The sequence below is a fragment of the Phaseolus vulgaris genome, chromosome 6 (assembly GCF_000499845.2).
Source record: "Phaseolus vulgaris cultivar G19833 chromosome 6, P. vulgaris v2.0, whole genome shotgun sequence".
Classification (NCBI taxonomy): Eukaryota; Viridiplantae; Streptophyta; class Magnoliopsida; order Fabales; family Fabaceae; genus Phaseolus; species Phaseolus vulgaris.
Genome location: NC_023754.2, coordinates 30,199,541 through 30,226,518, shown reverse-complemented (window position 1 = coordinate 30,226,518; position 26,978 = coordinate 30,199,541). Strand labels below are relative to the sequence as shown.

Genomic DNA, 26,978 nt, shown 5'->3' with positions numbered 1-26,978 from the left:
TAATTCTAAACTTTTATTTTTAAAATGAAAAACATTTTCGAAAATTAAAAATGATTGGATGTAAGAAGAATTTTCCAAAACAAATTGTGGACCCACACTCCATGTGCCAATAATTAACAAATATCATCACTTATTTTGAGGAGTTTCACACAATAGATAATCCTTGATTCATTTTTATAATTAAAGACTTTTTTTTCAAAAGTTGGAACAAACTGGGCCCAATTCAATTATTAACTCAATAATACTTCATTACTATATTAATCATTTGTTGACTTTCCTCTCAAACTCGCTCCAAAACTGCTTCTGCAAGGACTTTTTTTTTTTTTTTTTTTCTCAATAGGGTACGTTCACTTGCTTAATATAGTTTTGAGTTAAAGAAAAACAATAAATAATTATACATTAACCACTCACATTTTTTATGCCACTACATTATAAATTTTAATATTTTTTTCATTTAATTATAAATTTATCTTTTATTATATATATTTATATCTGAATTTATTAAAAATTGCATACAGTTCTCTCTCAAAATTTTCAGAGTATTATTTAAAAAAAAGTATTTAAGAAAATTCGTTACGCTTTTTGTTATTTTTGTTGTTTGATGTATCAAATTATTTAATAAAAAAAAGGTAAAGAAGGTGGCCCCAAAGACAAGAACCTATCTAGTTCAAGTTTTCAGTTCATCTGAATATAAAAGTGAATTATTTAAATTATAAAGAATAGGTATGGATAATGTATAAGAATATGTATGGATAATGCATAAGAGTAGGAAACTAAAAAATTGAAAAAAGAATAAGTTAGGAAGAGAGGTATCTGCAAAAGAAGCTAGGTTATTATTTTATGTTTGTGTCGGTTGTAATTATTTAGGAACATGGATAAGGTAATGATATATTTATTTTTTTAATGTTAATTTTTTTGGAGATAGAGATGAAGATATTTCATTGTATATAAGTGGGTGCAAATTTCAAACTCATGAGCTGATTTTATGGGATTGAGTTAAGCTTAAAGTTTAACTCTTAACATGGTATCAAAGCCATTTTTAAGTTTATCCTAGGAGTATTTATTCACTTTATCAAGTTATTTCTTTAACTATATTATTATTTTAATATTTTTTATTATATATTTATTCATAAAGTTATGACATAAAAATTTATAAAAGTTGAAGGGTTATCGAATTATATTTTCCATATAGATAATGTATAACAGTATAACAACGTCGTACCGTTCTTCAACAAACTAAAGAAAGAAAAAAAAATCCTAAAAGATGTTGAAAGAACATGACATGAAAAATAGATTACAGAATTACTAATTTGAGTTCATGGTGTGTGCTCTGACTCTTGTGCCCCACGATCCACGATTATGTTGCATACGGTTGTGAGATCTTCTCTTCAACTCCATGAGCTGGTCCTCCCATCTCATTCTCCAACTGTCGTTACCAACGCTCATTCTGCTGCTTCTCAAACCCAATTCATAGTCATACTCTGCTCGAAGCCTTGGATTGGACAAGGTGGTGTAAGCTTCGTTGAGTTGCACAAACATCCTCGTCAACTCCTCTTTTCTGGAACCGTCGTGGCACACGTCGGGGTGGCACTGAAGAGCCATTGATCTGTAGGCTTTCTTGATGTCGTCGGAGGTTGCAGTGTTGGGACTGAGGCTTAGAACCTTGTACAAGTCGTGTTCCACACCTCGAAGCTGTTTCGTGGCTCTGCAGGAGACTGAGAAGCGCGTGGGAGGAGGATGTGGTGTTTGGTGTTTCTTTGGGAGTGGAAACGTTTGAGATGATTTGGAAATGGTGAGAGTTGAAGCTATCGAGAGAACTTCCATTACTCTGCTTCATTGTCTCCACCTTTTAGAATGTGTGGTATATATAATGCAGAGGATTCAGATATTTGTTGGAGTCTGTTGTGGAAATGTCCTCCTAAATAGTTTAACTTTAATCCGGAGTCAAATAAGGAGAGAAAAAAAAAATAGAAAAGAGAAAAAAAAATATTATTTCACACTATTAAAGTTTTTTTTATCACAAAAAGTAAATAAAAACAATTTGATTGCACATGTTATTGTTAATAAGAGCATCACATTCTATTTGCATTGCAAGAAACCAATTTGAATCACCAATGACTTATTTAAAATTCAGATATCAATGACAGTAACATAAATTTTGGTTTAAAAATTTATGCTTTGAAGATCAACTATCTTAGTAAAAATGGGAGTATACATAAAGGTAACACTCAACAACCTTTGTTCATAGAAAAGAAAAACAGGATTAACAACATTACGTATTACATCATCGAATGTGAGATATTTTAGAGGAGAATCTTGATTTTTAAAAAGTGAACAAAGTCCAAACTTTTGACAGGAAGTGTTCTTGTCACATCAAACAATTATTATCATTCATCTCCAAAATAAATAAGTGTAAAACATGAAAAAAATTCAAAATCAGAAATAGAGAAAGAAGTAGCAATCATGAACTGAATAAAAAAATCTCTATATACTATATGAAAATGAAAAAATAAAATAAAAAATAGAAGCAGTTTATTCCGATTTTTCTGTTATCTTGTGAAAGAAAAGAAACTAAAATTTCCAACCTCATCCCAAATTAATTATTGAAATCCACCGACAGGTTTGGTTGAAGTGTTTTTGCGTCAACTAAAGTGTGACGACGTGAGACTAATCTTATCGGATATTATGTACTTTTTTTACCTTTACAACTCAGCATACCTACAATGTATATACAATAATAAAATACGTAGCACTTGGGCTTCTCATTGGATTGCAGAGTACAATTGTTCAAAATTTTAAATAAATTATATATAATAGCGATACACGTTAACATAATAAAAATCTTGAGTCATTTCCGAAGCTATTACGAACTTCAAATGCTAAGTCATCACCCTAAATCTAATTAATGAATTATAAGTATTTTTTTTTATCTCTAATAATAAATTAATAAATACGAGTCCTTCAGGTGGTTCAACCCTTATACAAAGGAAATAAGAGATATCAAACCAACTACTAACTAAAATTTCCAAACTAACAAACACAATCACTAACTGGACATAGACTTAAACTACATCAAACAACCATTCTCATACACTCCAAAGGTACCATACACCAGTTAAAAAAAAAAGAGAAACGAAGCGAAAAAAAAAATAATGAATTATAAGAATATAAAAAAAATATTTTGCAGCGTGAAAAATTTATCATACAAGTTATTTATTTTATTAATGATTATTGAAAAATAAATTAACATATTTATGAGGTTGATTTGGACATCGTTAATGTGCCGACCTAATAATGAAAAGTTAGGAAGCAGTTGAAAACAATTGTCTTGTAATGTTATTGAATTAATATATTATAGAATTTTATAAATGTTATTACAATTTTATTATATACATAAAAATGAAAATATTTTTTTAATAATATTTTTTTATAAATAGGAGAATAAATAAATATTAGTATTTATAGATCTATTTTATAACAAGTAAAATTTTAATTAATAAATTTATTTATTATAACAATAATTAAAGTATATTCTTTCTTTAAAAATAAATTATATATTAAAAATAAAAAATATTTTATATAATGTCTCTTTTAAAAAAGAGAATTATTTAACTATTTTAAAATAAATATGGTTATTCAATTATTTATTTTATTAAATAAATAAATATATTATTTTTTTAATAAAAATGCTCATAAGTTAATAAAAGAAAATAAGTACAGAATTAAAATACGAGTAAGAAAAGCAAAAAGTACACAAGAGAGAGGGAGAAAAAAATGTATACAAAAATATTTCTGTTATTTATTTTGTTTCTATTGTAGTTATGAGGAATGTTTCTCAATTTAAATATTTAATTTAGTCTGAAAATTTCAGTTGGGTTGTTTTTTTTATTAGGATTTTCTTACTCTTTTTTTCTTATTTTTATATTTAGTATTATTTTAAGTTATATTTTCAAATTAATTATAATCTTGCATATTCAATTAATCTGTGTAATTAACTTCTTTCTCTCATTATCTCACGATTTCCTAACCTAGAACATAAGGATATGAAAGTAATAAATTCATAGTGACTATATTCAAAGCACTAAGACTGTTTTATCACACCATTCTACTCTGTCCTTTTAAATTAGTATCATTTAATTTGGTAAAAAAAAGTCAATTGTGTCTTAATTATTTGAAGTTTTGTTAAAGAAAAGTACGTATAGAAACAGTGCATGACAACGTTTATTGTTGTTTTAAAACGAATTAATAAAAGGTATCTGGAACGTAGGTTATGGATAAGGGAACAACTAGCATTAAAAAATAGTTAATAGTTTGGTACATTGAAGAGGAGCAAAGAGAGAAAGAGACAAGTTTTGTTCTTATCCATAAAATAAATACCTTACTTATAATAGATACTGTGAAATTCACTCTGCACCAGATCATATATAAAATAAGAGTTTATCAGAGTAATTGGTTTTTGTGCATGATCTAAAATCCTTGTGTTAATTCTAAGTTGAAGAGAAAGAAAGGATTACGGAGTATCTGTATTTTTGTATATTTTTATTTATTTTTTTAATAATATTTTTTATGTGATGGTAAATGATGGTCGTTAATTGAGGTTTGAGCCTAGCCGAGATCTTAATATCGCAACAACCTCGTTTTAGTTCTTGTTGGAGATTTTTTTTATATTAACCCACAAGAGTTTTTTTTTTTTTTTTCATTGGAAATATAATAATGTAAACAGATTTTTATATTTGTAAATATGGGTTAAAATATGAATGTATACAAACTGGTGAAAAATTAGTTTGCTTGGGATAATTTAGTGATATTATTTTTTTGGATTTGAAGTTGGAACACCAGTCTTTGATATAGTTTTTATAAATATCATCAATTATTTTCTCACTTTTTTATATTCTTTGGTTATGTTTAAAATTAACAAGAAATAAAATATTTTTTTAATGTTTCAATAAAGTAATTGTAGAGTTTTCTATTTTAATTCTTTTCCTCTATTCATCATAATTAATGTATATATGAATTATTTGAATATTACAAAATTGTAAATCATAAGAAAATAGAAACAAAAATTTTACCTCACTAGTTTTTCATCCTCTTGCTCAGAGATTGATTTACTTTTTCTCTCTGACTCTTTCACATATGTGAAGGCTTAAAACGAGTTGAAGAGTTTGTGAAATGAATATTTTTACTATTATCACGTGAGTAGCACCTGAAAACACATGATGGTAAAAAAAAGTTATTCTATCAAAAGTTTTTTTTTTAAATTTATTAGGTTATTCCTTATCCATAAATATAAATATATAATTTATGTTAATTAAAACTAAAAATATTTTATAATGAATAAATAAATATAAATTTTATTTTATAATCCAATTTTATAAAATTAATACCGTATATTATTTTAGTGCAATCTTTTAATAGTTAATGTAAGCAACATTCATGTATATTGTAGTGTCATAGGCCGATTCTGATGTAAGTTTTTAGTCTCATTGGCTCATACATTAAGTTAGGAGACTCTAACGTCATGGGTTGATTTCGATGTAAGCTTTTAGTCTCGTTAGTACATGTTTGAGACTAGAAGATTGTAACGTCATGAACAGGTCGTACGTTGATACTCTTATACATTAACATTGTATCATCACAGATCAAGAAATTTCAAGTTATCAGCTTTAAAGAGGTAACTACATTTATTATTGAACAAGACTTATAACATGAGCGAATAAAGAGAGTATATGAAAATGAAAGAAATTTTGATATATATATATAGGAAGAAACATAAGAAAGTTACATAATAATTAAGAATACACTTTTTTTTTTTTTCTTCTAAAACATACACGCTGATACGGATTGAGAAGAAGAGTGATGGGAAAGTGCAATACCTTTTGCTTTAGTTTAAGGTAAACATCCTTTGATGGAACAATGAGAGGTTTGGTCTGGTACCAAACTATGAGGCACATGTCATTTAGAAGACCTTACAAAATTTGGTCTAGGTACCTTATTTAATAGGCAATAGTTAATAAGGTAGAATTGTCTCTTATATATATATATATATTAGTTTAAGGTAAACATCCTTTGATAAGACAATGGGAGGTTTGGTCAGGTGCCAAACTACGAGGCACAAGTCATTCAGAACACCTAAAAAATTTGGTCTCTAGCAAAACACCTTATTTAATAATATGAATTATTTTGGCCTAGTTTAGACCTCTGTTCCTACTACAGAGTAACAAAAAAAATTTCACCACTAGAAGATGCAACATATTAACTTATGTTTCAATGAAAAAATTAAACATATATATTTTATTTTCAATCAAATGAATTACTTTAAAAATCATTTTTTATTTTATTTCAATTTATCAAACAACTGCACACTCAATTTGACTTATTTCTCAACTTATTTATTTTCTACTTCTACTCTTTTGTTTTTCATCTAAACCAAACACAGGATAATAATTGAACACTTGAAGAGTCCACCATACTTTGGAAAAAAAATATTTAAACCAAAAATATTTTAAAATAGCGAAAACAAATACTTTAAACAAGTTCTAAAATATGCAGTAATTTTGACTATAATACAAAGTACATTTTGAAAAAAAATTAATGAAATATATTCAACAATAATATTATCCCGGAAAATTTTTATTTCTCTCTCTTTATATATATATATATATATATAAATTATATCAACCAAAGATTAATTAAGGTAAAATCGTTACATTTTATCAATACGTGGTTGCATTAAATATTTGAATGTTTTTTTAGTCAGTAGTTTTATGTAATTATCATATTAAAAACTTTTAGTTTATATCAAATAAGATTGTTCTACCAAATTTAGAATTTAAATAATTGATAGATAAACATTAATAGCTAATTAAATATTATTTTATAAACTATTTAATATAGTAATATAAACTGATTAATAAATGATCTTTAATTTGATCATTATATTAACTAATTATTTTTTTTCTAAAATTAATTTTGATTCAATGATTTTTTTTTTTGTAATGGAAACATATGACTACATCTAATCCAATGTATAACTCATAATTTGTCAAATTTTAAGATACTCAATAATTTAATTAATTATTATATTTTTATTAAAAAAACAAACAGATTTAAAAAAAAATTCAGCAAAATTTTTTAAGTTGTGCTCTAAATGTATAACTTTAGTAAAATTCACTTTAAATGTTTGCTAATCAAAATTTTGTTAGGATGAAACAACTTTGTCCTTATTATATAAATTGTGCAAATCTTGGCAGGACTTTCCTAAGGAACTTATTTAGATTCATAATTTAAAAAAAAAACATAAATTTGCTAAAAAAAAGGAAAGAATTGTCCGAGACGGTAAAAAAACGATGCAAACTATTGGACTTACTACAACAATATAATTTTTTTTTGAATTTATTAATAAATTAAAGAAAAACTATAATTCATTATAAAAACATTAATAGTTTAATATATTTATTTCACTTATTTAAAATTGAAAAAAAAAATCAACTAAATTTAGAAAAAAAAAATTGTTCAATATAAATCAAATTTAAATCATGCATCCGTTGTAACATGTGATGATGTAAATAATGTATGTACAATTAATGAATAAAATTATCATATATAAGTATTAGGGCTTGAGTTAATGAATGTTAATTAGGTACGAAGAATCATTGTTTCAAATAGGTTGTTTCTTCTAATATTTTGTTCTTCTTGATAAAGTAATGCTCTATATTCTCCATATTGGACTTTCAATATCACTCAGTTGTTAATGTAAATTATTATCCAGCCCAATATCATTAATGGGCTTAAAATTAGAATTTAGGTAAATTCTTTCTGCACCTTTATAACTTTTTCCTGCACCTTTATATTTTTTTAATTCTAATAATATCCTTTTGAGTATGATGTCTTCCTCTTTGTTCTTAAGTGTTGATGATGGCTAGTGGCGAATGTGTGGTTGAGAAAAGTTTTGTATGTTTTTAGTGGTGGTGGTTGTGTTTTAATTCGCTTATTTTTTTTTTTCATTTTTTGGAAATCACAACCAAAATAAAACTCAACTAGATGCAAGAATGAAGTACAAAACTACAAAATATTATCTTCATATTGAAAAATATCAAATACAACGAATCTTCTTGCAACTCTCTCATATATGTTCAAATGATGAAACAACTTTCTCAAATACTGTGACTAAAGAATAATAGAAGTATTGTGGCTGAAAGAAGTATATGGAATGCCGGTACAACTAAAATTATTTTAAAAGGTGAGATTATGTTTAATTTCAAATTATTTAAATTTTTTAAAAAAATTAAAATCGTTTTTTCAGGATTAACCTGAAAATAAAGAAAGAAGAGAATGAAGTGGAGGGAGAATTTGACATTCTTTATTTAAGAACTTAGTTTTTGATTAAGGTCTATTATTAGCCTTTTTGGTTGACCTTTAATGCGACTAAGAAAGCATGAGGATCTGAGAATGTACCGAGAAAGCAATTCACAATTCATGCCTTTCAAAATAACCTTTCAGTGACACAGTTAGCTATAATATGTTTCTTTGCCCAAATTTATCTATAAACATGCTTATAAGACAAACAAATTATCTATAAATTAAAAATATTTAATATACAATACAAATTTAAAGAAATTAATTTAAACAAATAGGGCAACACTGGGTCGGCAAGAAACTTTATAGGACAAATGCTTCCTACACTCAATCATTTTTAACATGCACCCAACATGTTTTTTTAATTTCCAAAAATGCCTTTAATTCCAGAAATAAAAATCCAGAATTAAAAATAATATATTCCAGAAAAATAAATCCAGAAGTGATTATTGAGTTTCGGAAATAAATATCCGGAAAAAAAATTAAAATTCTATTTTGGACAAAAAAAATCTGGAATTGAAAAATAATACATTATGGAAAAAAAAATTTGGAAAAGAAATTATTGTGTTTCGGAAATGAAAATCCAGAAACAAAATGAAAAATCCATTCCAGATAAAAAAATCCATAATATAAAATTTCGTTCCGGAAAAAAATCCAAAACACATATTTTGGATTTTTTTTAAGAACAGTTTCGTCTTTCTCGCTGGAATTGGATGCAGTGATATGGTGCAGGAAGCAATTGCCACTTTATCGAGTTAAGAAACTTTGTCGAGTTAAAGCATTTTCTTTATGTCCAATATTTTACCCTAAACCTTAAAAATACTTTCAACTCATATTTTATATTATACTCATTATATTTTACGTTATTGTTACATTTCTTATTCCCCTCATTGGAGAACTTCTTTTGTTTCCCTCTTGTTTCTGTTGTTTATAATGTTGGATCTCAATTTGCAGAAATCCATTCCACTACGAAAAACTTTCTTCATTGATGAAACTCAACAAGATTCCGAAAAACTTGTCATTCGGTAACCCTTAACTCTAGCCCTATAGAGTTGATCTTCAAATCTTACATTCCTGGATATAGATACGAACATTATCTGCTACACATCACCACAGATTTTGGCATTTCCTTCGTGGCAATCAACCCATCCTCTTTTCTCACGTACGTGCCTAAAAGTGGACAAAGATGCCTTTCGCCTCAGATAAAGGACCACAACGTAGGCTCACTCATGGATAACTTGTTTGCGTTAGTTGTCATAATTTTGAGCCATAAACAATACAGGTTGTCGATGACATGAAAAACAATAATAGTTTCACCAAAAAAAACCAACTTCCATTAAAAATAATTGCCAAAGTAGATCCATTTTGAAACACTTAACTGCTAGAGTTAAATCTTCGAAACACAGCCTGCAGGACCCATGTCTGGAAATAATTTTGCAGAGGGAGTTGGTTGAGTACTTATGGTGCTGACAATAAAAACCATATGAGAAAGAAGCTTCCCATTTGGTGCCTAGTGGGTCACTCATGTACCATAGTTGTTATTGGCTTTCGTTTAGTCATTACAATTCATCCACAAACAAGTTCTCCCTTGTGTCTCGTGGCACACGTACTAGTCAACAAGATACAAAGCACATGCACATTAATATCACTTCATATAATAATAATGGTAGACTCACTCATATACATCATAGAACATAAATATACAAGCATAGAGTAGGTTCAACACACTTAATGTTATCTACTTCATTAAGTCTAGCAGAAGATGGAAAAGTCAAAAAGACAGGAACATCTCTCATGTGATGTCCCTACCTCAAAATGAAACGAGAAACACAACAACAAAGAGGCAAATAATAAAGGATCCAGGAGTTGAGGCTGCGTTCCCAGGAGTTGATGATGGAACTACACCTGGAGATCCATTTGCACCAGCAGATGTTGGAGGAGAGAAACCTGCAGGAAAATTTGTAGTGATTCAAATCAGAAAAACCAGTCATGTGAGAGATCGAGAACCTAACAACATTGATCAAAAGCCTTCAAAATATTTCACACAACACACAATAAAGAACAAACATGCATAATTGACACGCAGAAGATATATGACAGATAACAGCTTTTTATTTTCCTTCCACCTTGCTACTACATTTCACTATTAATAAAAAACATGAATAAATCCAGTAATCTCCCAACCAAACCCAACATCTTGACAAAGAAATCTTGAAGAACAATTAATCATGCCAACAATTGAGTTAATAATCGATAATGTTTTAGTTAATTTAAAAACTGTCTACAAAAGGTATACCCAGACGATTAAATACAAAAGAAAGAAAACAGATGAAAAATTGCCCTTAAAACTTTGGGATGAAGCAAATGTACACCCCCAAAGGCCAACATTTAATTTGGTATAAAATTGAACATGGAACCACAAAAGCAAAGATGGTAAATGGCATAAACGTGTAAACATACCAGGAGCAGGAGCAGGAGCAGGCGAAGCAGACACTGCAAAAAAAAAAAATCTCATTACCGACATAAACCTAGCAAGAGTCGAAATTTATGTTCGACAGACCGTAAAAAAGAAGACTTTGTGTGAAAATACTCTGGCCCGGGTGACAAAGAGGAATAAACGCGAGAGAAAAAGCAAATGGGTAGAGGAAAAACTAACATCCACAGTTGGAGAGAGAAGGGGTAGAGAGTTTGCAGGCAGCTGGGAGAGTGAGAGCCTTGGTGGTGTTAATGGGGAAACCGAGCTGACCGCTAGTCTTGAAGGCCTCGCAGAGGCAGTTGGGAGCGGTGGTGAGCACAGTTTTCAAGGAAGAGCAGCATTTCCCCTGAGGTTTGGTTCGGGTGCTGCCGTTGGAAACGAAGGAAAGACAATCCTCCAAGGTAAGGACGACGGTTGAGCAGTCGGCGGAGGGTGCTGGGGCATGGGCGTGACCCTGGTGTGATGAGGCGGTGGGAGCCACGTCAGCAGCCCAGATGACGGCCACGACGCATGCAATGAGAAACCACTTGGGTGCCATGAGCAAGGCTGTGTGCTGTGGGCTGTGGAGATTATGGGGTTTCAACTCTCACTTCGTCTCTGTCACTTCTCACTCACTCCCTCAGTCTGAGCTGGAACTTCGAACTCGCCCTTTATGGAGATTTAGGCTCCTTTATTTACTAATCTTGGCCATTTATTTATTTACTAGCACACTTTAGTGTTTCCGATTATTAAATTGTTTAATTCAGTGATTAAATATGTTTTCTTTTGATAATTTTCGATTTTAGTCTTTTTAAACGTGTAGTCAGAGACGTAGTTTGTGATGTACTAGTAGTACGACGTGTAAAAGTTCTGAATATAATTGTGCAGAATTATGCTACGAGAAAAGTGCATTATTTATTTTTGCCTTTCAATTTTTTATGTTCATTTTAGCAGTGTCCACAAGAATAAAGATGACTGAAAAGTATCTTACAGAATAGATAGGAAATATAAAGTGTTATTGTCCTGCACAGGAGGATTGCACCGATCCCAAATAAGAGGAGAAACCATGAGAAAAAAAAAGTTACTACCATTCAGTATCATGATAAATTCACACATCTCTTGGGTTGTATATACAGATGGAACATATAACATGACAAAAATATGGGAGATAGCTACCTAGGTTGAACTAATGACACTATAACGGTTACATCATCAAGCTTGCCACCGACATATCCCACATAACCAAGAGCTTGGGCTGCATCAGAAAAAGGACTTCTTAAGGATGTTGATCTTCCAACATCTTGTGCCCTCACGGCCAATAATTCTGCTATTTCCTGCATCGGCACAAGTAAGCATAAGCTGTCTAGTGTTTTGGAGTTTAGACTCAAGAAGAACCACTTTCATTAGCACATGGAAATCATGATATTGACCCTGGATTATGAAAAGATACGTTTCAACAGGGTAATTTACAATAGCATATTCCCAAATGTTGTCAAAAGGGAAAAACTAATTGGTTAGCATTTGTGTTTCTCAACTTTGGATAGTTGAGATGATGAGTTTAAATGATAATGATATATATCTACATTTTATATAATGTTGAGAAGAAAATCCTTAAAAAGGAAACGATACACAGAACCAAAATTAGAAGGGTATGAACCTGAGGTGTCAAGCTAGCTTGTAGTGATTTTGATATAATAGAGGCGATTTCTTGGTCATAAAGATTGTCGAAGAGGCCATTCGTGGCAGTAACTATCACATCACCATCGTGTAGATCGATTGTGTAACCCTGAAACCATGGTTTAACGAATGTTAACTATTTGATAATCTAAAGTTCTCTTATGTCACTTGTAAACTTTAGAGCCTCACTGTTCAAACGGTGCATACATGAAAAATGTTTCCAAATATTAATCATGTCAGGTGAATGATTGGATGCTAAAAGTTAGATTGTGTACCTCAATGAGTGCTGAGGGATTATGTCCTTTAACTATCTGCAACGGAAAGTTGAATTCATGAAACATTGGAGTTGATTTTTTAAAGATGAAACCATTTCTTATGATGATAAATCCGGTGTTCCCAACATTGGCTGAATGAAGCACCTGAAAATAAATTGCTGAAGATGATTTACGTATTTGAAAAATATACTGCAGGGGGGTTAGTTTTACATTTATTTATACTTTTCTGGCTGCTGAGATGAGACCAAAAGTAGAATCTATCTCTGCTTTTAATCGCCATATACCTGTCCATCAAAATGAGCAACCAAAACAGCAGATGATCCTGGAGTTTGTGTTTCAGCAGCACCTCTGATGATAACTTCTGCAGGTTTTATTGTTGAAATGTTTTCATAATTTGACACAATATTTTCACAATTTTCAATGAGTTCCCTGATATACAGTCCAGCATTTCCTGCATAATTATCGAAGGTGAGTAAGTTATAAGCATAGAACAAAATTAAGAAAGACTACAGATCAGAGCTCTAATAATAGCAACTGGCAAGACATGAGAAGCCTGATGCTAAACACTATTCATCCAATCCAACAACAGATGAAGATAGTAAATGCAGGTTCAGAATTATCAAAAGGGAGAACAAGCCTAATTTCAAGATATGGCACTAGCTTATTAAATGGGACCATTGTAGTAAGTAACATGCTAACATTCTAAACGGAAATTCTGTACCACACTGCACTTCCTTAAACAGACACAAATAAGGGACAAAAACAAGGGCATATTAGTGCAGTAGTTTTAATGGATATCCAAATATTGTAGACAGAATACCTTCAACAGACCACTGACCAACTCCATCAGCTACAGCTAGCCAGTTTTGCTGAGAAATGAAATAAGCATCCTCCCTACCTGTCAATGCCTGAAACTTGTTATTAGTTGGCTTATCATCTGTCCTTCAGGATTCAAGCCAACCATCACTTAAAATGTCATGCACAGGTTCATGATTATATACATACAATAAACAAGTCAGATTCCTAAGCTAGAAGTATTTGCACATTAGGCCATTGCTTCCTATACCTATTAAATTTCGAAAATTCCAGAATTGCCCTTTACTTGGAAATTTGGAATTTAAAAATATATTTTGGAAAAAGGAAATCCATAATAGATTTTTTGCCTTCTGGAAATGAAATTCTAGAGTAGAATTAAAAAACCAAAATTCCATTCCGGAAAGGAAAATCCAGAATATAAATAATACACTCTAGAAAACAAAATCTGGAAACATATTCCAGAAAAGGGATTCTAGAAAACAAAAATCCAGAAACATATTCCGGAAAGGCTGTTCTGAAAAGTTGTTTTGAAAAGCCTAATTCGGAAAAGTGTTCCAAAAACCCAAATTCAAAAATGTATTAGGGAATACCAAATCTAGGATACACCCTCCACTCCTATTTAAAAACTAATAAAGACATTTTGGTCATTTTGCGTCAGTGATAAGATGCAAGTTCAAATTTATTGGGTGCTGCAAGCAAAAGCTTCTAGATTTGAGTAAACTAAATAAAGCATTTGGGAGCACCAGCTTAAACAACAAGATGACATATCCTGCTGACCAGAAATAAGTTTGTCATTACCCTTCAAGTGTCATTACTTTCCAGTAGAATTTAACAATTCTTATTTTCTTCTATCTACTGCATGTATACATTTGACACGAACACTCCCAGATTTATTTATTGTCAGTCTTCCCATAAATTTGGGTAAAACTCTTTTCACTTAAAAACATCAAACATATCAATCATACCAAAACAAAACAAGAATTATCACAAAAAATATTTTTTTAATTGAAGAATTGTATAAAAAATGGAAAGGGGAAACAATCACGAATTCAGAGTAGTGATTAATTAATCATGGAGGAGCAAACCTGATTTTATACCCTAGAAATATATAGAAAACACAGCTTGAAATCATTCTCTTTTTTTTTAGAATTTGATTTAACTAGGACACTGAAATCCCATCACGGATATTTGTAAGCTTAACATGCTTCATTCCCATCCCTATAGACTTGGAAGAACGAGTCTTGATTTTGAAGTATGGAATGTACCTTTGAGGGATGAGGCAAGCAAGCACCACCAGAAACTAGGTAAAGCTCCGTTTTTGAAGTATTTGTCCTGTGTGCATGCAAGTAACCAGTGCAAAGAACCATGAAACAGATGTCATTTCCAAATTCCAAGATGTTGCCATGCATCAAACCTAAATATTTGCATCTTTAATGATTTGGTTTTTAGAAGAATATGATGATCATTGGGAGCTATTGTACTTCATTCCTTACTAACAACAATGTATTACTTGCACCATATACAACTTCTATAACACTCTGCATGATTTGAAAATTATCATTGCTTTTATCACCAAATTCGGTAAGTAGATCATGTTAAAAAACATTCATATGGAATAAAAAGGGAGAAAGTTTCGATGGGTGGAAATAATTTCATATATCAGTGTTGTTGGCCATGAAGAGGGAACATAATTTAGAATAGAGAATAGAAAGAAGATTGTTGGCATACCGGTCACTAGCCACCTCAACTGAATGTATCTGTGACGTAGTAAGCTGTGATGAGTTTTCATAATCACTTCTTTCGGTATTGTCAACATCTGTGATGTTTTCCAAATCTGAGGATGGTACCTCATCATGTAACTAAACACGAAATTAACACAGAAATGATATTAGAAACTGTAGCATATGAATCCAGTAAAAAGCAGTTCTTGAAGGGAATGCTTTCATCCGTTAGGGCCAATATAGTCGAATAGCTAAATGTACTCAAACAAAACAACGTGCACAGAAAAAGTAAATTTTAGCCTTTGTAAGGAAAGGGAATAAGACTAACCAATTCTGACTTTCCCGGTTTACTTGCATCAATCAAATCATCCACAATGAGGTGAGTTGCTTCTTCATCGTTAGCAACAAGTTCAGACCCTAAAGAAGTGGATATTGGCACCAATTCACTTAATTCGGTATCAACACCACCAGTCAGGTTGTTTGTTTCACTATAACCAGCTTGTTCGGACCCTAAAAAAGTGGCTTGTGGCAACAATTCACTTATGTCAGCATCAACAACGGCATTCAGAATTTTTGTTTCATTATAACCAACTTGTTCAGACTCTAAAGAAGTGGATTCTTGCACTAATTCACTTAAGCCAGTACCCACAGCAGGAGTAAGGTTGTTTGATGCACTATCACCAACTTGTTCAGACTCTAAACAAATGGATTCTGGCACCACTTCACTTCCATCAGCATCTTCATCACCAATCAGGTTGTTTGATGCACTATAATCAACTTGCTCAGACTCTAAGAAAGTTGGGTTGTTTGTTGCAGTATAATCAACTTGTCCAGAGTCAGACTCTAAAGAGATGGATTCTGGCACCAATTCACTAATCTCAGCAGCAACAGTGGCAGTTGGGTTGTTTGTTGCACTATAACCAACTAGTTCAGACTCTAAAGAAGTGGATTCTTGCACCAGTTCACTTAAGTCAGCATCCACCGCTGTAGCCAAGTTATTCGTCACTCCATCTACACCATAACCCTTGCCAGCTGTAGAGAGATGAGCAACTTCAATGTTAGCCTTCTACCTGACAAACAGAACAATCACTATTAAAAACATCAATGGATAATGTTGACTAAGAAGACACTAAATAAGCCGCAGCATCACCTTCGTCCTCTTCAACTTCTGCAGAAGCGCCACTCTTCAGAGCAGAGACAGCGTCAGACTCTGGAGCAACAGTTGAAACTACAGCTTCTTGATCACTATCAAGTTCCGAATCTTCCTCAGACGCACTCAGAAAACCATTACACTCAGCACCAATATCTTCACTAAAAATTTCTTGATGACCATCACCATCCTCCACCGAATCCAACTTCAAATGCCTATCATTGATCACTGGACTCCCATAATCACTATTAAGAACAACACTCTCTTTTTCCTTCACGGGAAGCAGAGAGTGTTGATCAGCAACGCTAACTACTACAGTCGAAGAAGACTCAACATCATCCTCTAATGTACGATAAACATCAGTGTTCAATTTTTCAACACCATCACTCACCAAAGCTCGAACACCAGCTTTGTCTTCTTCCACAACACCCTCACGAGCAAGCTTTTTTTTGTTCGATGCATCTAGTTTTTTCTTTTTGTTCAATGCATCAGATTTTTTCTTTTTCTTCAATTCGTCTGTTTTTTTCTTTCTGTTCAATTCATCTAAATGTTGTCTAATCTCGCTAGCAGTGCCGAATCGGAAAACAAAAGTACCATCAGAATGTTCTGCCAAAATAACCAGAAGCGCGAGTCCACATTGATCAATTCAGAAAAATAAAATAAAGCCCAGAAACCAAAACCGAAAATTAACATGAACCCAAAAGATAAAAATGAAAAAAGTAACAGTCTTTGAGAGCTAAGGCAGCATACCAGTGGAAGAGAGAACATCAAAATCCTCAGGATCAGAGTTTCGCGAAGAAGTGGCATTGGGAAGCATGTGGGTATGGTGCGTGAAGGTCACCCAAGGTTTGGGAAGTGGATTTGGAGCATAAATTCGAAGCCTTTCAGAAGATTTTGGTGGAAGATCGCAGCGTGGTAACCAGAGACAATGGAAGCTTCTGGAGAAGAGATGAGCCATTTCATGAAGTTCTATTTTTTCTTCTTAAATTTGAAAATTTGTTTTTGAATTTTGTATTAAGGTGTGATTTGCATTGTGGGTTGGTTTAAGAGAGTGATGAGGAGGGTGGACCAATGGAAGGACGTGTGGACAACAACAGATTACAGACAGAAACAGAGGAAGAGCCATTCCTGAAACCTCTGCACCTTACATCCATCCATTTGATGATTATGTCGTGTTATTACCTTCCAAAAACTCGTATTATAAGTTAAAAGTATATTACAAATTTAATTAGAAGTGTTCAAACTGTAATAAGTTTTACCATTTGATTCACCAAAAAGCAGAGTCTAATTTAACCTATTAATATTATTCTATACATTTATATATATCTATGTTTACATGTTCAATGAGTAGGATTTTCATACCATGTTAATGATGCATCAGTAACACGTTTTTCTTAGCATATTTTTATTTGCAGCTACACTATTAGAAATATAGAATTATGAATAATGACTCATTAAATAAGAAACAAGACTCAAATAAATTTTTAATTAAATTTTCGTTGATGATAAAAAAAGGCATTTTTAATATTTTTCTATTATTTATAGTAACTACTTTTCATATTTACTCGATTTTTATTAGTTAACCATATAAAAGTATAAATTAAACTTTAAAAGGTAGACTCGATATATGAGATTTGTGTCTTTAATATTATAACATGGATAGTATATATATACACATACATAAGAAACAGATCGATACAAATCATCTTAAATTCCATCAAACAACTCTCTTTTTTTAAAGAAAAAAAATAAAGAATAAGGAAGGCTAGAATTCATTTTTTACAAATTATTAATGGATTTATATAAGCTCTAACATTTATAAATAAGAATGAGGATGAGAATTTGAGAGAATTTAAGTATCTTTGAAAGTTTATTACCTATCTCTTATTGCTGATTAACTTCACTAACTCTACTTACTCAAGGGTAATTGGATTTCTGGTGTCGATCAATCCATTTATAAAGATCCATACAAGATACAAGATAATCAGTTATACGACTCTCACTGGTAAAAATAATGATTTTTTTATCTTAAAAATTAATTTTTAATTAATGATTTATTCTCGAACAACTTTGATGAGTACCATTTGAAATAAAGAATATGGCATAGATTTTTGTGAGGTGAAAGAAGCAGATTTATGGTGATCCACATGTTGGTTCATTAAAAATGGTTTTGTTTGGACGTTATTGTATGGGAAATTATTATCTTCCTAAACATGGACAACATGAAAAGATAGAAAGAAGAAGGTAAGTGGAGGGAATAGGTGGTTGAGTTGTCCACGTGGCTGGAAGAAACGTGGGATGAGGATGGACATCTAGTTCCTATTGGTCCGAAATCTATCCATTATACCTTAAGATTTCTTCTACAGATTTCACTGTCCTACTCGCCCTTCTCTCAGAACTCCTTAGATTCTCTCACACTTCACATCCACTCACACATAAAACCTCTCTAAGTTCTGCATCTGACAAGTTAACCTCAAAACCACCCTCTTTTTTCTCATTGTCTCCAGAGAACTTTATAGACTCATGGCAGCTGCAACATCTGGTGCTGTGTTAAATGGGTTGGGATCTTCCTTCTTGAGTGGAGGAAGCAGGAGCCAAACCCTTCTGGCCACTGCTATTGGAGGCAAACTTGGTGTTGCAGTTAGTCCTAGAAGACTCATTGTGGTAGCTGCAGCAGCACCAAAGAAGTCATGGCTCCCTGGTGTTAGAGCTGGTGGCAATCTCGTCGACCCAGAATGGCTTGATGGATCGTGAGTCCACCCAAATTCCTTCACACTTTTTTTATTTCAAAATGTGTTTTCTGAGATAATTCCATGACTATTCATTTTCTGAAAAAATGTTTCTGAATTAAGTGTTTTAGAAACTAAGAAGACAGAAACGGTTGAAGAGGTGTTTGTTTGCTGTCATGTTTTGTTTTGTGGTGTTGAATGATGTCCTAGCTTTAGGGTGAGTCATCTGGAATGATGTTGAATGTGGTGGTGAGGCATGAACTTGGTGAAGTTGCATATTTGAAATCTGAACACAAATTTTCTTATTTTCTCTCTTCACTTTTTCCTCCAAATTTCTCTTTAGAAATTGATTTATTATGTTTCAAGTGCAGGCTACCAGGTGACTTTGGTTTTGACCCACTAGGCCTGGGGAAGGACCCGTCATTCCTCAAATGGTACAGAGAAGCTGAGCTGATTCATGGGAGGTGGGCAATGGCTGCAGTTTTAGGTATCTTTGTGGGGCAGGCCTGGAGTGGAGTGCCATGGTTTGAGGCTGGAGCTGACCCCAATGCAATTGCTCCTTTTTCGTTTGGTTCTCTTTTGGGAACCCAGTTGCTTCTTATGGGATGGGTTGAGAGCAAGAGATGGGTGGATTTCTTCAACCCAGACTCACAGTCAGTGGAATGGGCAACTCCATGGTCAAAAACTGCTGAGAACTTTGCCAATGCTACAGGTGAACAAGGCTACCCAGGAGGCAAATTCTTTGACCCTTTGGGCTTAGGTGGCGCTACCAAGGATGGAGTTTACATCCCAGATGCAGAGAAGCTGGAAAGATTGAAATTAGCTGAGATTAAGCATGCCAGGATTGCTATGTTGGCCATGCTCATTTTCTACTTTGAGGCTGGACAAGGAAAGACCCCCCTAGGCGCACTTGGCTTGTAAACTACACAATTCATGTAGATAATTGAGTTGAGAGGCTGGAGTTGCAAATGAACCTTTGTCCTGTTTGTGTTACCCCATGACAAATTCAAATTCTATGCTCTAATATGGATGCATTCACTTTATATCTGTACTCTAATGTAGCCACCGTATAAATACTTGCATTTTCTTTTCTTTCTCAGACCAGGTTTAGTTGAAGTCATATGGAAGATTTGAAAATATTGCCAGTGCCTGTCTGTGTAACATAGTCGTATGGAGTTTTAAGTATCTTTTTTATGCACAATTCGGTAAAAAATGTAAAAGATATTGGATTGCCATAAACAAATACAAATCTGGATGAGAGAACACAAGGTCAAATGCCAATGAGTTCATCCATCAAAAAGATTAGCCTTGCACGAAATAACAAAACTATCAAAGCAAAGTCATATAGAGAACTAGAACAGAATGTTCAGATAGATTTCATTGAAAATGCATACATTAAGATTAAATGATCCCAATGTTCTGCATTCAAAAGCAGAAGCATTTAAATTAAAAGATAGAAGAATATAAACTCAATTCCAGAAGGAATGTCTACTTATTCGCTCCCCATCGCCATCAAAAATTCACCCTCGCACACAACTTCACCTCCAACATATGCCTTCCCATCCATCTTTGCTATTCCAAATCGCTTTTGCAGCTTTGTAAGCGTCATTCTCATAACTAAGGTGTCCCCTGCAATCACTGGCTTACGAAATCGCACTTTGTCTATTCCAGCAAAGAAGAAGTTTTCACGAGAACCTCCCACTTCAGGTTGCAACATGACCAAACCACCAACTTGTGCCATTGCCTGCAGCAAAATACCTCATGTTTATGCCCACTTTTAAAGCAGATTAACAGAAATCATATAAAAATTTCCCTCTTTTCTTTACAATCTTACATTTGAGGCTGAGATAGTTCCTAGTGAAATGAAGCCATTACATAGTATTTTAGCATACAGCTCTAAAGCTTACAGGTAACTTAGAAACTAATAGAGACTGGTTGTTCATCTCAAAAAAAGAAGTCCTACAGAAGTTGGAGCCTAAGAATTATAGTTCATTGAATATAAATGATATTTACAATCTAACAAGTAATCGTAAGCTGTTGTCTGCTGGTCTAATCAAGATAAAGATATAAAACCAGTTTCAGAGACTGTATATATTGGACTCTTTTTTATGTTCTCATCATATTTAAAATGGTAAAAGATAAACAAATTTTAACAATACAGTAGACATTGAGGGACAATCCGTCATTGGAGTATACAGTAGACATAAGTTAAATTTCATTTTCTGAGTATGAACAAAAGATGCCATAAATGAGACATGAATGAAACTTGACAGAGAAAGAAAAAACTAAAGAACATAATTACTCTATTGTTAAAGTATAATATAACACTGGATTTGTTAAAGTATTCCCAATGGAGTAGCTTTTGAAAAATTACTCTATTTATTTTTGAAGTTTTAGCAAGCTAAAACATAATTTGTTAAAATATTCAGAAAATGTATCTCTTGCACAGTCCCACTCTCCTTTTGCAGGAATGTCAAATTAATTTCACTACTTCATTCAGATGACTTTCGAGGCAAAAAGTCATGAATCCGTGAACGTGTCCACTATTTACACAAGACATGCCATGGAAGTAGTGAACAAGTAGATGCAAAGACACAGGTCTAATGCAAACATGATCTTGATAAGGTAGATAAGAGCATTTGATATGTCTCCTAATCTAACACAGAGAAATATGCATTTTAACAAATGAAGGACTAAAAAAGCTACAGGCCTACCGTCACTGATACCAAAACAATTTCTTCAAAAACAGATGCAACCAAACATTTAAAAGCCGTGAAAACAAGCCAGAAACATGTTCTATGGCCCCAACATCATTTATATACCATTAACATAAATAGAGCACCTGTGTACTTGCCAACTGTCGCCCACATTCAGGACTTGGGGGGAAGCAAACCAATGACGTAAAACTAAGTTAAGATTTTTTTCATTTGCAAAATCGAATCAGAACTCATGGTCCAAGAACTACAAGCTTTATTGATTTGCTGATGGTCATAGTACGGTAAATTGAAGAACTACCACAAGTTGGAGAAACTTAATCTAGAATTCCCAAGATCTCAAATGTTTACATTTACATTTACCATATGCAGTACCATATGTGTGTGAGTTCACTATTAAGGAGACATGCATTGAAAGAGAAATTATAATAATAACATTGATTCATTTTTAAGAAGATGACAGTCAAATTTAGTGCTCCATACAACACTAAATAATGTTTTCAATGTTGTAAAGCTTCTAAATGAACATCTTTAAATTTTAATTGGTTGTGTTTAGTCAAATTCATAGATTTTCTCACTTGTGAATACAGTTAGATCATCTTATTATGAATGCAAGCAATCACACCGCCGTGTATCAATTTGAGAGGTTTCATAAGAACTAAGTTAATCCAATTATGTCTAGTATCTTTTAAATTTTATATTAAAGAAGTTCCTCTCCCGGATAATTGCAAGTTTGAAAAAAACAACAACTCTAGGATAGTAGCAAGTTTCCAACCACAACACTTTTTAGTTCAAACAAATGGATATATCATAAGTTTACAAGAGGTTTTTCATCCCTGTAGTTTTAAACAAGCTACTATAACGATATATCCACGTAAAAAGCAATACAGATAAATAGCTTATCTCATTGCAGATACACATGAATAAAAATCACATGATTATAGACAAGGCAAGAACAATAAAAGGGTAGGGCCAGCAATGAGCATAGTGTATAGCTTAGTACCTCAACCATGAGAACACCCGGCATGATGGGCCTTTCTGGAAAATGTCCAGGAAAGAAATTGTCATTTATTGTCACATTCTTTATGGCCACAGCAGAAACACCAGGATTGTACTCAATCACTCTATCCACCAGAAGGAAAGGAAACCTGAATAAAGAAAAAAGGTGAATCAGAATCTCACCAATGTTCACAAAACAGATAAGAGAAGAAAAAAAAGAGCTAACAGTACCTGTGGGGTAAAATGTCACGAATCTGGTTGATATCCATGACGGTTGGGAATGCCGGATACCCTGCAAAGAACGCAGAATTGCTTCTCAATAAAGGAAGAAAATTAAAACGAATAGAGAATCAAAAGGGAAAAACAAAACTAAAACTCGTACTTAATTCAATTGGGGTGTCATGTTGAGGAGCATTGGCGGCATCCGAGGAACAGAACGTGGTCGTTTTGGTCAAGGAGGGGTGGGATCTGGTGTTGGGGAATTTGAGAAGTGGGAATTTGGGTTGAAAGGAAATAGATTTGGGGTTGGATGGAAGAGTTACGGGAGAAAGAAACGCGTTGGAGAAAGCAGAGGCTGCCATTGGCTTTGAAGCGTGAAGTGAAGAATCACACCACAGCTTGCAATTGAAGAGTGAGGCACCGAGTTATTGAGTGTGAATGCAGTTGCAGTTGCAATTGCAATTGCAGGTTAACGTTAAAAGCAAAGAATGGCGACAAGAACAATGAAGTTTAAGTTAAATGATGGAAAGTGCTAGTTGCAAAAGCCTATGTTACTCCGATGATGTTTTTGTTGTTTGATCAAAGTTCAGTGTTGTATTGTGTTGGACCATAAGAAGTGCAAGCGTGTTTCTTCCTGCACCCCAACAAATGGCTTCCTGCACCCTATTATTATTATCCCCTGCATCCTATTATTATTATCGGAAAAAAACCATTTTACTCTTTTAGTACGCTAAACTCCAATTAAACAGATACAACTGAGGTAAGAAATGGAGTTCCAATAAATAGCATTTCTAATATTACTTCCTCTTCACTACGTGCTTTCTTTATTTTCTTACATGTATGATAAACTTATTCACAAATACTTCTAGACGAAAAATAAAATAAGTTTTTTATAAATTAAAATTAATAAAATAATTTATAGAAATTCTGGTTAACTTATTTTTATTTTTTAAATGTTCTATTCACCATTTCTTTGATGAGATGACAGTTAAGGATAAGGGAACTTGGAAGAGATGTTTGATGCTATTGTAGGAATGAAAAGAAACGGTTGCCTTTAAAAAAATGAAAAAATGTCTTCTTAGTACATAATTCAAACAAGAAAGTGAAGAATTAGTCATAATAAAGAACAAATACCTTGCAAACAGTTATTTCAAATGAAAAAAAAAACATACAAGTAAAAATTATTCAATTCTTTAACGATAATAGTAATAAATTAATAGCCACATTCTATCAGTGTAATTGTTCCTATTAAATGACATTATTATCAATTAATCATATTATTTTTATTTGATTTTTAGAGTAATTACTATATACATTAACAATTCTTTCATATGTATTAATTTGGGAATATGGCAATCAGTACATACATATAATATTTCTGTGCTAAAAAAAATTATCCATGAAAAAAAAATATATTACAATTTTTTTAGCCATACAAAAGTCAAGATCGTGATTTTTCTCTCCTTGAAAATCACCATCATCAGAATAATTAGAGTCTTTCATTCCAATGGTATACATAAGACACTGTGTTGATTGAAAACTCTAACCAATTGTCTATTTTCATCCATAATTTCGGCTTCGTAATTAATCCATTGTCAAAATCATCACATTTTAGTATATCCAATATGGAAATATCTGAGTTATAATTAATACAAGTGTCGACTGAGAAAACTTCCATGGACAAGTTGTGTAATTGATTTTGCATGTTATCCATATAATAATACGAAAATACGAAAGAATATATTAAGTAGTGTACTTGAGGTTATCAACTTCAGCGTGAAATTATATATTATGGATAGTGTGATAATAGTTGGATAAGATGAGATCAAATCCTAATAATTGTTAGAATAGACTCAACTTAACTTTGATATTATATTAAGAAGTGAATTTTAAGTTTAACTAAACCTTATAAAACTGGTTTATAAGATTAGGTTTGCACTACCCACTTATATACTATGAAATGTCTTTATCTCTAGTCGTGTGTGAGATCTCCAAGAGAATGTGTTAAGAAGTGGACTTTATTTTAAGTCTAACTCAACCTCATAAAATCGACTTATGATGAGGTTTGTACTATGAAATGTTTTAATCTCTAGTTGATGTGAGATCTTCAATACACTCCCTCGCGTTAAGAGTGACAGCTTGTGAGTGGAAGAATATATTATGGGTGGTTCGATAACGATCCGATAGCGGGTGACCTGATAAGCCTAATAAATACTCGTTAAGATAAATGGTTCTGATATTATGTTAAAAAGTGAACTTTAAGCCTAATTTAAACTCATAAAATTGTTGTCGTTTTGGCATAATCAATAACCTGGTATCCTTTTAACCTAAGGTTTACAAAAGCTGTTCTCTGAGTGGCAGCATCAGAAGCTTGCAGAAAGCAATGGTGAAAGTGCATCTCCGACGGAATCCAGCAACCAAAGTAGGAGAAAGAGTAAGAAAAGGCGGCTAGTAGAAAGTGCATGTAACGCAAGTTGTGCTGAACTGTGGAATCACGGGTTTTGTTTCGTAAAAGCATAATTAATAAACAAGTTATGAGCAAATAGAAACGTTTATAAACGCATCACTTTTACTATTATTTCTTCGCCAATTGTTGAATTTGCTCGATAATGAAGGCTTGGACCAGATTTTCATAAGACTTGTTAGTGATGTCTTCTTTGTCATACATGATCTTTTATTTAGTGGATAAAAATGGAAAGACGGTCAGAGACCATATAAGAAAATTGTATATAAAAATATGGTAAGAGAGATGGTAATGTCTTATTCTCTTGTATGTATTTATAGAAAATATATTTACGTATAATTACATATAATTGCGTATAATCATTATTTCTTTACTAATCACTACAAGAAAAATTAGATTAGTTTTAGTGACAAAAGGTTGGTGATAAATATAAAATTTGTCACTATTTATATATTATTTGTGACTATTTTTTTCCTTGTCACTAACATTGTTTATAATAGTGACAAAATTAAGAAATATCGCAATAAATATATTAAAATTAGTGATAAAGATAAAATTTGTCAATATTTATCTATTATTTGTGACTACTCATTTTACTTGTCACAAATGTTATTCATAATATTAACAAAATTAAAAAATATCATAACAATTATATTAAAAGGTTAAGAACATATATCATAAATAAATACTAAAAATATATAATAATTTTTTATAATAAGAATATAATTAATATAAATTTATTAAATATTTATAAATTAATAGTTATTTTTATCAATAATAAATTATTAATTATTAGTTTGTTAAAATATGCCTCAATAATAATGTGTTTTAAATTTACTTTTATATATTTAATAAAAAATTTACATGTAGAACATCTATTTATATTAGTGGTAAAAAATATTAAATTTATGTTATTTTAAATTTATAATTTTTAATAAGTTAACATTATTTTAATTTTATAATAAATAATTAACAAAGAAAGAAATTTATTATTTCCAATATACCACTTTAGAATTATCTTGCATCAATAATAATATGTGATAAATTCATTCTTACAAAAGAGTTATTAAATTTATATTATTTTATATTTAAATGCATAAGTCAATTTTTTTTTATAATGTAATTAATAGCATTATATATAAAATTTGTCATTATTTTTATATTAGTTGATCATGCATGTACATGTTACTGCTTGCTTTCCTTTTAATGTAGACAAAACAGAAGCCATTATACCACACTTGTCATGTCAATTTTCATAAAATTAAAGGAGTACAATTAATTGCTCAATTGACATGAGGACTAATGTTACACATACAAAAATATGAAAAAAGGCCTAAAACATTTACTTTTAAACTTTGGAATTCGGTAAATGAGTATCATACACTTCTAAACCATGTCACCTAG

At 31.8% G+C, this 26,978-nt stretch overlaps 5 protein-coding genes across 5 annotated transcripts; 1 reads left to right on the top strand and 4 right to left on the bottom strand.

Annotated features, from left to right (window-relative positions):
* Positions 1-1,167: 1,167 nt before the first annotated feature.
* On the bottom strand, positions 1,168-1,878 carry LOC137832809 (chaperone protein dnaJ 20, chloroplastic-like). Its single transcript, XM_068641161.1, has one exon. The coding sequence runs from the start codon at positions 1,822-1,824 to the stop codon at positions 1,306-1,308; it is 519 nt and encodes a 172-aa protein (XP_068497262.1). The 5' UTR covers positions 1,825-1,878; the 3' UTR covers positions 1,168-1,305.
* An 8,110-nt stretch (positions 1,879-9,988) lies between these two features.
* Positions 9,989-11,498, bottom strand: LOC137832808 (non-specific lipid transfer protein GPI-anchored 31-like). The gene is made up of 3 exons (XM_068641160.1): positions 11,012-11,498; positions 10,816-10,848; positions 9,989-10,302 (listed from the first exon to the last, which is right to left on the bottom strand). Exons 1-3 carry the CDS (start codon positions 11,367-11,369, stop codon positions 10,166-10,168), a joined length of 528 nt encoding a protein of 175 aa, XP_068497261.1. The 5' UTR covers positions 11,370-11,498; the 3' UTR covers positions 9,989-10,165.
* Positions 11,499-11,877: 379 nt separating this feature from the next.
* Positions 11,878-17,623, bottom strand: LOC137832802 (probable protein phosphatase 2C BIPP2C1). Its single transcript, XM_068641149.1, has 10 exons — positions 17,200-17,623; positions 16,450-17,055; positions 15,628-16,331; positions 15,307-15,437; positions 14,844-14,910; positions 13,583-13,670; positions 13,047-13,213; positions 12,763-12,906; positions 12,468-12,596; positions 11,878-12,144 (listed from the first exon to the last, which is right to left on the bottom strand). The coding sequence occupies exons 1-10, from the start codon at positions 17,405-17,407 to the stop codon at positions 11,983-11,985; spliced, it is 2,406 nt and encodes an 801-aa protein (XP_068497250.1). The 5' UTR covers positions 17,408-17,623; the 3' UTR covers positions 11,878-11,982.
* A 1,014-nt stretch (positions 17,624-18,637) lies between these two features.
* Positions 18,638-20,277, top strand: LOC137832806 (chlorophyll a-b binding protein CP24 10A, chloroplastic). The gene is made up of 2 exons (XM_068641158.1): positions 18,638-19,199; positions 19,550-20,277. The coding sequence occupies exons 1-2, from the start codon at positions 18,973-18,975 to the stop codon at positions 20,097-20,099; spliced, it is 777 nt and encodes a 258-aa protein (XP_068497259.1). The 5' UTR covers positions 18,638-18,972; the 3' UTR covers positions 20,100-20,277.
* A 246-nt stretch (positions 20,278-20,523) lies between these two features.
* Positions 20,524-23,730, bottom strand: LOC137832807 (uncharacterized). The gene is made up of 4 exons (XM_068641159.1): positions 23,274-23,730; positions 23,123-23,183; positions 22,896-23,040; positions 20,524-20,922 (listed from the first exon to the last, which is right to left on the bottom strand). Exons 1-4 carry the CDS (start codon positions 23,470-23,472, stop codon positions 20,671-20,673), a joined length of 657 nt encoding a protein of 218 aa, XP_068497260.1. The 5' UTR covers positions 23,473-23,730; the 3' UTR covers positions 20,524-20,670.
* Positions 23,731-26,978: the final 3,248 nt, after the last annotated feature.